At 50.8% G+C, this 9733-nt stretch overlaps 1 protein-coding gene across 2 annotated transcripts in view; it reads left to right on the top strand.

The window, feature by feature from the left end:
• The first annotated feature begins 4436 nt into the window (after positions 1–4436).
• LOC102372873 (protein PML-like) overlaps positions 4437–9733 on the top strand; it is a 24520-nt gene continuing 19223 nt past the window's right edge. For both annotated transcript variants that reach the window (XM_025199886.1, XM_014518366.2), the window contains exons 1-2: positions 4437–4554; positions 6174–6646. In XM_025199886.1, coding sequence (XP_025055671.1) covers positions 4504–4554; positions 6174–6646 — 524 coding nt within the window. In that variant the 5' untranslated portion in view covers positions 4437–4503. The remainder of the gene's footprint in view (positions 4555–6173; positions 6647–9733) is intronic.

The following is a 9733-nucleotide window of genomic DNA, read 5'->3' on the forward strand; positions in this document are numbered from 1 at the left end:
CCCAGAGTTGGGGCTTGTTTTTTTTTTCCAATGCCAAGAGCTGGGCTGGACGGGGAAGCCGGTGCCAGGCTGGGAGAGTGGGCCTGTGTGATTTGGTCAAATCGATTTGGGACGATGATTCGAATTACTGTCCCCTGAAATGGCTGAATCCAAAGCGAATATTAGCTGCTTTGCACCTAACTATTAGGTGCACAAATATGATTCACAAGATAAACCCAGAGATTTCAAATAGGAATCCAGAGTGTTAAAAGCATTCTGGTCTGTTGTGGTTTTTCCAAATTCTTTACAAGAGAAGAATTGCTCTAGTATTTTTCTGTAATCAAAAGCAGAGTGAATGTGAAGAGGTGACATTTTCTGAGGGTCACCTTAAATGTATCAAGGGATGCCTTGAGACTAAAAAGTTTGAGAACCACTTGTTTAATAGTACTATTATGCTGTACCTAACCTAAGGGATCTGTCTCCCGCCTATAGGCCTTTTTCACTATTGCTGAATGGTCATGAGATGTTTTTAAAAGAAAAAGGAACATAACAGCATAATCAAGAAAAATCAAAATTATTTCATAGATTTCATAGACATTAAGGCTGGAAGAGACCTCGGAAGATCATTAAGTCCAGCCCCCTTCCCCAGGGGCAGGAAGTCAGCTGGGGTCATAGGATCCCAGCAAGATAAACTTCCAATTTTCTCTTGAAGGTGTGCAAAGTAGGTGCTTGAACCTCTGATGGCAGGCTGTTCCAGACCTTGGGGGCTCAGACAGTAAAGAAGTTCTTCCTTATGTCCAGCCTGAAACAGTCTTGCAGGAGTTTATAACCATTAGATCTTGTTATCCCTTGGGGTGCTCTGGTGAACAAATGTCCCCCCAGATCCTGGTGGACACTGCTTATAAACTTATAGGTGGCCACCAGATCGCCCCTGAGCCTGTGCTTTTCCAAGCTGAAGAGTCCCATAGCTCTCAGCCTGTTATCGTAAGGTCTGTGTGGCAGGGCACTGTGTGTGCCTGTCACTTCAGGGGTCTGGAGCTGGCAGCCACCAGGTGCCTGGTGAGGGCAGCCATTTTTGGAATCAGGGGTTGCCCATACAAGCAGGCAGTTCTGTTGTGAGAGGCCAGGCAACAACATCGCCTGGCCGGAGGGCTGCAGAGCTACAACTGGAGGTAAGGGAGGAGCTGTAGGGGATGGCTAGGAGGCTCCTGGTCCTGGGTATGACTTAAAACTGCACCCTGCCGGGAGTGGGTGGTCTGGTGGGGCTCCCAGTGGCGCGGGAGCCCCCAGGAAACGCCAGGCCAGTTACCACCCTGGTGAAAGGTGGGTTGGGGCACCTTAACCCCTAGCCCCCACAACCAGGTGAGTTACCCCTTGCTTTGGAGGGCCCAGAGGGTGGACCCTTGGAGAGAGGAAAGGGCCATTGAATCAGGGCCTGTCTGAGTTTCCCTTGACTGTCCCATGCTGGGGCCAGGACCGGAAGGGTCAAAGGGCCAGGGGCCCACCATGAGGGATGCCCAAGAGCTGAGGGCCTGGGGTCCTGACTGGCCTGGAGGTGGGCCAGGGCTAGATGAGCTGAAGGTCTCGGTGGGGGGGACCACACCCAAAGGGGAACCAGCTCAGGGAGCTATGCTGCCCAGTATGATGGCAGAAGAGTACGCCTGAAGTGGGAAATCCAGGTGGGTTCAGTAGTAGGGTTCTGGGACCCAGTGGGGGGGCTGGTGATTAGAGGAACATCTAGATGCCATCTGCGAGGCTTGGGCTGCGGTGTAGGGGAGGAAAGGAGCTGCAGATAGTGCCCCCTGGCATCAGGGCAGTAAATGGGCAGCCTCCCGCTCAACTAACATCTACTAATTAATCAATTACCATCAAGACGTGGGGGGTGAGAATGCGGGCGGTTGGCCCAAGAACAGGTGGGTGGGCCACAGAGATCGGCCCTGAGTAGGCCCCCTGTTACAGTCTGTTCCTGACCTCTGATCATGCATGTGGCTCTTCTCTGCACTCTCAAACTTCTCCATATCCTTTTTGAATTGTGGAACCCAAAACTGGACGCAGTACTCCAGCTGCGGCCTCACCAAGGCCCAGTACAATGGGAGAATGACATCCTGGGATTTGCTTGAGAAGCATGTATGGATGCAAGCCAGTGTTTTGCTCGCTTTAGAGGTCAACCTGGATCACCCTCCTGTCCTCAGGTGTGGATGCTTTACCCCAGAGTTTGGTATCATCTGCGAACTTGGCCAGTCCGCTTCTGACTCCAATGTCCACATCATTAATGAAGATGTTGAACAATACAGGTCCAAGAACAGAGCCTTGAGGGACCCCACTGGTCACAGGGCACCATGACTATTGACTTCTGTCAACCACCACCCTCTGGGTCCAACCACGGAGCCAGTTCTTCAGCCAGAGGATCGTGGTGGACCCGAGACTGCAGTTGGCCAGTTTTGCCAAGAGATGATCATGAGATACCAGATTGAAGGCTTTTTTAAAGTCAAGATATACAACATCAATCTCTTCTCCCTTGACCAGGTGATAGGTCACCTGGTCATAAAAGGAAATGAGATTGGTTAAGCAAGACCTACCTGCAACAAACCCATGCTGGCTATCCCTCAGGATGTTGCTGTCGGCCCATCCATTAAGAATGGCCTCTTTGATAATCTTTTCTAAGACCTTCCCTGGGATAGAGGTCAGGCTGATGTAGTTTGCTGGATTCACTTTCCTCCCTTTCTTGAAGATAGGCACCACATTGGCCTTCCAATTGTCAGGCACTTCACCAGAGCACCAGGAGTTCTTGAAGATCTGTGCCAGGGGCTGAGCTATGATGCTAGCCAGCTCCTTGAGTACCCTGAGGTGCAGATTGTGAGGGCCGGCTGACTTGAAGGTGTCTAGCCTCTCAAGGTGTTCCTTCACGAGGTCAGCATTGATGGATTATCTATAAACCTCAACAGAAAAGAGGTCCTTGAGGTAGGCCTTGTCAATGGTAGACAGACAACAACATAAGAAACCTGAAGGTACTTGATGTAGGACAAGATTGGGAGGTTATATCTCATGATAGACGAGAATGGAGATACATCATCAAGGAGGCCAAAGTGCTATAAGTGCTGGTTGGCCCATCAAAGCAAGTAAGTAGGTGACATAATGACTTATCCAACTGGACTGATAGACAGTCTGGGTCTGTCCTCTGCCTATACATGATGCTTCAAAGGAAGATAAAGCCTATCCTGATTATGCCTCATTGACTGTGCAATGGGTAGACATGTTCCTTAAGAGCATGGTGACCTGGCAGCAGAGCTCCCTCTTCCGATACATCCGCGCACAGCTCTATGGCCTCCCTGTCTCTTGGGCCCTCAGGTGAGGTGTAAAGTACCAGGTATATCATTTATGTGTGACTTGTACCCTGCTGTCCCTTATACCTGTGAGCACACAGTAGGCAGAGGCTGGCATTTTCCCCTCAATGGGTGGACCAGACTGGTGCTTAAGGCAACAATTTAACAGCGGCATTGGACAGATGGGCAAACTGTATGGTTCTTTGTCAAGCAGAGTCCTGGGGAGGGGCAGAGGTAACATTTGCAGTACTTCAGAGTGTTTCATGGGGAACCCTGCATCACTGCTGTGGCAAATGGGGAATGGCTTGTCTAATTCTCTAGAGTCACTTAGCTGATGGGCTTGAACACCTGGCCCCTTCCAAGTCTTCACAGCCAAGCTCTTGGCAGCTACAAGACCATGGCAGGGTATGTTTGCCTTTTAAGTCACCCAGAATGTGGTGAGTTTGGGGCCAGAGAAGAGCTAGCAGGAGGGGATCCAGGATCCACAGAAATAAACAGGACCGTGGAAACACTTTCCTGGGAGAGCAGATTGGAGAGAAGGGAGCTGGCCCCTAGCATCCAGCCCTGCCCTACTGCATCCTTCCTGTTGCATGAAGGGGCATTAGTTTATGCCGCCTACACAAGACCCCTCACCTCATGCCCTGTCAGAGACACGTCTGAAACGTTTTGTTGATCCACCTTAGTAAAAACATCTCTTGGGGGTTGTTGCAGTTGGGGAAATTGGGAACTGGCCAAGGATGTAGTAGACTCTGCCCACACTTGGAGCTGTCTCTGTCACCAGCCCCCAAGGGGAGCTTGTTCTGCTTCTCTACTAGGAAGACTTTCTGCCAACAGGATCTGGAGCAGAATCAGAGCAACGCATTGAGCCTCTGAATGAGCCGTTCAAGATAAACAGAGATCCAGGGCTGATCCAGGCTTCCCTTGTGCTTTGAGAGGCCAGGAGGCAGAAGGAAAAATCCATGACAAGCTTTATGCCCAGGAGGGCTGGAAGATTTCAGACTATCCTCCCCTCCCCTGCCGGATGCATCACACATCAAAGCTGGGGTTGATCACCAGAGGGCAGGGCAGGAGCGCAGACTCTTCTCTCTGTCTGCCTGATACCCGGAAGCAAAGCTACTTTCATTTTTGAGGAAACAAAACTGAGCTGCAACCAAGCTCAGAAAGCATCTGGGTGCCCCAGAGGAACCTGCAAGTGCAGATCATGGATGCCACGTCTCAGGAGCCTCCGGCTGACCAGGATTCCTCAACCCCTGTAAGTTTGTCACCGTGACCGGACCTTCTGCTAGAGGCTCTTGCTTGGGGTTAAGAATCAAGCTGGTAGATTAAATGTACAACAATGACGGAGGGGAAATAAGTGGTATATGAGGCTGAACAGCTCCTAGGCCCTGGCTGCCTCATCTCCTTCTGTGGGTGGTGCTGTGGCTAGAGCATGTGCCATTACACTGGGGCGGGGGATGTGGCAGGGCTGCCCCCTGGGCAGCGGAGATGGCTGTAGGAAGGGTGTGGAGGAAGCCAGTATGGAAGGGGGCAGGGGAGGCAGAGACAACCAGGTGGCAGGGAGGTAGTGACTGGGCAACAGCCCTGTGAACTCTCCAGCATGCAGATAGCAGCGCAGGCTAGGAAATTGCTGCCCCAGGGCCCTTTTTGTGTCCCTTTTCAAAGCTCTGTAGTTGAGAGGAGGGCTGCTTTGGGAGCTTGCGGGGCAGGGGGAGGAGGCAGGAGAACTTGGCCCCACTTCTGGTGACTGCCACAGACAGCCGGTATGGCTCTGGGCAAGCCACTCGGTGTATATGGGCCTCTGTTCCCCTGGCAAACAATGGGACAAATGGTTCCCTACCTGATAGGGGCTCTGTAAAGATGAATCAATCAGTGTCCATGAGACATTCTTGGATGCGGTAGTAATGGGGGGATCTGTGGAAGTTCTTTAGGGAGGTGGCCTGAGGCTGGGTGCGATAGGGCTTTCAGCTCGGACTCACCCCTCAGAGCCCCCTGTGAGGAAAGAGGCAGTATGGTGCAGAGACAAAGAAAGGGGCCTGTGCACTATGGATGGGATGAAGACTGGGGGCTGGCAGCTTATTTGGGAAAGCTTGAGGGAGAAACAATGTGGTGAGCCTGTGGCGAGCGGTGAGGGAGAGGGAAAGTGTAGATGGGAGGGGCTCTGGGCATGTCTACACATGCATTTAGGCATGCCGAAATTTAACGTGCATTAAGGTGATTTAGGCTCACATTTACGCGTGCATGTGTTAAAACGCATTAACTCCGTGTGTGCTTACTCATAGTTCCTCACTATTCATAGTAAAGTTAGTTCCAAGTCAGTCCGTGTGCAGTGTTAATGTGCCTTAACACGTCTACATGTGCATTAATGCACTTTAGCTATTCATGCCTAAATTTAATACCTGCTTTTGCACGTATCAAACTTAGGCATGAATAGCCTAAAAATGCCATTTTTAAGGTGCATTGAGGGCCTGCACATGTAGATGTGCACTTTTAATGTGCCTTAAATTGGGCTAAAATGCTTTAAATCAGCACGTGTAGACATGCCCTGTGTCCTATACCCTCATGCTTGTGCCCAGCCAGTAGTCTGCTCCATCATGCTCTTTACATGCCTCTACCTCCCAAGCAGTGGTGGGAAGGACTAGCTACAGACTCTCACAACCAGGGTTTCCCTCAGCCATTGGACTCCCCAGTCAAGCTAGCTTTGGCTTGCTACATTGGGCCTTTCCAGATGTCTCTATTGCTTGGTATCCATCAAATGACCTTCTAGCAGCACTAGCAACACCTCTTTCTCCCTGCCCAATGGTCATCTCCCATTGGGATAATATCATAGTATGATTAATGCCAGGTATCTCTGTCCCTTTCTTCTCCCTAAAGGTGGTGGAGGAAGAGTTCCAGTTTCTGCTCTGTGAGGGATGCCGGAATGAATCCAGCGAGCCCAAGCTCCTTTCCTGCCTTCACACCTTATGCACTGGCTGTCTGCAAGAGAACAAGCCCATGGGCCAGTGCCCCATCTGCCGGGCTCCTATCTTGCAACCTAATGAGATCCCAGACCAGGACAACGTACTGTATGCCAGGCTGCAGTCCCAGATGAAAACCTATGAAAAAATAGTCAGGGGCACAGGCTTAGGGTGTGGCAACTGCAAGGCAGAGGGGGAGTTCTGGTGCTCAGACTGTGAGATGTTTATGTGTCTCACGTGCTTTAATTTCCATCAGAGGGTCCTGAAGAAGGAGAGCCATGAGGCCAGGCATGTGAAGGATCTTCAGGCTGGATCTCTCAGGGAGTTTCTTGAGGGTGCCCAGAAACGCTATAACTTGTTCTGCGAAGTGCACGAGGCTCAGATTCTAAGGTAACATTCCCAACCTGGGATATTTTTTCTTCAGTCATATATGGCAGGAAAAGTTGCAACATAGAATCATAGAAACAATGGACCAAAAGGGACCTGGAAGATCATCAAATCAGGTCCCCTGCCGTAGGCAGGAGGTTGAGCTCAAACTAGCTCAATGAGGTGCTTATCCAGCCTCCTCTTGAACACCTCCAAGGATGGCAACTGTACCACCTCTGCCAGGAGTGTGTTCCAGGTTCTAGTTACCCTGCCAGAGAAGAAGTTCTTCCTTATGTCCAGCCTAAATCCGCTCTCTGTTAGTTTGTGTCCATTGGTCCTCATCCTCCCAAGGGTCTCATTCTAAAGAGTTCCTCCCCCAGATCTTGGTGCTCCCCCTTGATATACTTGTAGGTAGCTATCAAGTCACCTCTGAGCCTCCTCTTACTCAGACTGAACAAGCCTAGTTCCCAGAGTCTCTCCTCATATGGCCTATCCTCCAGGCCCCTGATCGTGAGGGTGGCCCTTCTCTGCACCCTCTCAAGATTATCCGCATCCTTCCTGAAGTGCGGTGCCCAAAACAGGGCACAGTACTCCAGCCTCAGTCTAACCAATGCTGAGTAGAGAGGGAGAAGCACCCCTCTGGATCTGTTGGCAATGCATCGCCTGATGCACGCTAAAGTTCTAGCGTTTGCCCTGCTGGCGACTTCATCACACTGTTGGCTCATATTCATCTTCCAGTAAATTGTGACCCCCAGGTCCCATTCAGAAGCTGTGCCATCCAGTGGGCTGCCACCTATCCTATAGTTATGGTGATGGTTCTTCTTACCCAGATGCAGGATCCAGCACTTTTCCCTGTTGAACCTCATCTGATTCTGATCAGCCCATAAATCCAGTCTGTCAAGGGCATCCTGGATCCTTGTCCTATCCTCTGGTGTGCCCGCATTTCCCCACAGCTTGGTATCGTTGGCAAACTTAATCATAGAGCATTCCAACTCTTCATCCAAGTAATTAGATTTCATACGTGTTTGGGCTGGAAAGGACCTCGAAGATCATCAAGTTCAGCCCCCTGCCCCAGGGGCAGGAAGTCAGCTAGGGTCATAGTATCATAGTAGCTAGGATTGGAAGGGACCTAAACAGATCAAGTCCGATCCCCTGCCTTGGGCAAGAATGGATGCTGGGGTCATATGACTCCAGTTAGGTGTCTATCCAGCCTCCTCTTGAAGACCCCCAAGGTAGGAATGAGTGCCACTTTTCTTGGAAGTTGGTTCCAGGTCCTAGCTGCCCTAACCATAAAATAATGCCTCCTGATGTCTAGCCTGAACCTGCTCTCTATCAACTTGTGGCCGTTATTCCTAGTTACCCTGTGTGTTGCTGGGGGGAACAGGGCATCTCCTATTCCCTACTGATCCCCCTGGTGAATTTGTAGATGGCCACCAGATCCCCCCTCAGCCTTCTCTTGTGGAGGCTGAATAGGTTCAGGCCCTCTAGCCTCTCCTTGTAGGGCCTGCCCTGCTGCCCCCTGATCATACGAGTGGCCCTCCTCTGGACCCTCTCAATGCTGTCCACATCTCTCCTGAAGTGCGGTGCCCAAAACTGGACACAGTACTCCAACTGCGGCCTCACCAGTGTCGCATAGAGGGGGAGGATCACATCCCTGGACCTGCTTGTGATGCATCTGTGGATGCATGACAAGGTGCGATTAGCCTTCCTGACAGCTTCCTCGAATTGGCAGCTCATGTTCAATCTGGAGTCAACGATGACTCCAAGATCCCTTTCTGACTCTGTGCGGACGAAAAGGGAGTTCCTCAGTCTATAGGTATGCTGCTGGTTCCTTCTCCCTAGATGTAGTACCCTGCACTTGTCCACAATGAATTCCATCCTATTCTCATCTGCCCATCCCTGTAACCTGTCCAGATCTAGCTGGATGCTGTCCCTCCCTTTGGGCATGCCCACCTCGCCCCACATCTTGGTGTCATCAGCGAACCTGGACAACGTGCTTTCCACCCCATCGTCCAAGTTGTTGATAAAGGTGTTGAACAGTATGGGCCCGAGGACTGAGCCCTGGGGAACCCCACTGGCCACATCCCTCCGTGTCAAAAATGATCATCCACCAGCTCTCTCTGTGTACAATCGTCCAGCCAATCAGCCACCCATCTGACTGTGTAGGCATCAATGCCACAGTCACTTAGTTTTTTGAGAATGGGGTGAGAGACAGTGTCAAAGGCCTTCTTAAAGTCCAGGGTCAAAGGATCCCAGCGAGATAAGCATCCAATCGTTTCTTGAATGAGTCCAGAGTAGGTGCCTGCACAACTTCTGGAGGGAGTCTATTCCAGGTCCTGGGGGCTCTGACAGTAAATACATTTTTTCTTGTGTCCAGCCATAAATGGTCTTGGAGGAGTTTATAACTGTTGGTCTTTGTTTCTCCTTGGGGCGCTCTGGTGAATAGACATTCCCCCAGATCCTGATGTACACCCCTTATGTACTTATAAGCAGCCACCAGGTCCCCCCTGAGCCTGCACTTTTCCAGGCTGAAGATTCCCATGGCTCTCAGCCTCTCTTCATAAGGCCTATTCTCTTGCCCTCTGATCATGCATATGGCTCTCCTCTGGACTCTCTCAAGCTTCTCAACCATCCTTCTTGAATTGCGGAGTCCAGAATTGGATGCAGCACTCCAGCTGCAGCCTCACCCAGGCCAAGTACAGTGGGAGGATGACATCCTGAGATTTACTTAAGAAGCATCTATGGATGCAATTCAGAATTTTATTTGCTTTACTGGCTGTGAAATCGCATTGGTGGCTCATGTTCATCTTGTGGTCAATCATGACCCCCAAGTCTCTTTCAGCAGTGGTGCTAGCAAGCATAGCACTGCTGAGCCTATTAGCATGCTGCAGGGATTTTTCCCCGAGGTGGAGTACCTTATATTTATCTGTATTGAATGTCATCAGGTTTGTATCCACTACTTACGAAGCTTATCCAAGTCAGCCTGGATTGCCGTCCCACGTCTTGCTAGGCAGGGCAGTCCCATTGGACTGATGAAAGACCGACATGAAGTACCCATTAAGCAGATTGGCCTTTTCCTGGGGGTCGGTTATCAGCTGTTCTGTTGGGTTC

This window comes from Alligator sinensis, unplaced genomic scaffold (assembly GCF_000455745.1).
Source record: "Alligator sinensis unplaced genomic scaffold, ASM45574v1 scaffold1097_1, whole genome shotgun sequence".
NCBI classification, from domain to species: domain Eukaryota; kingdom Metazoa; phylum Chordata; order Crocodylia; family Alligatoridae; genus Alligator; species Alligator sinensis.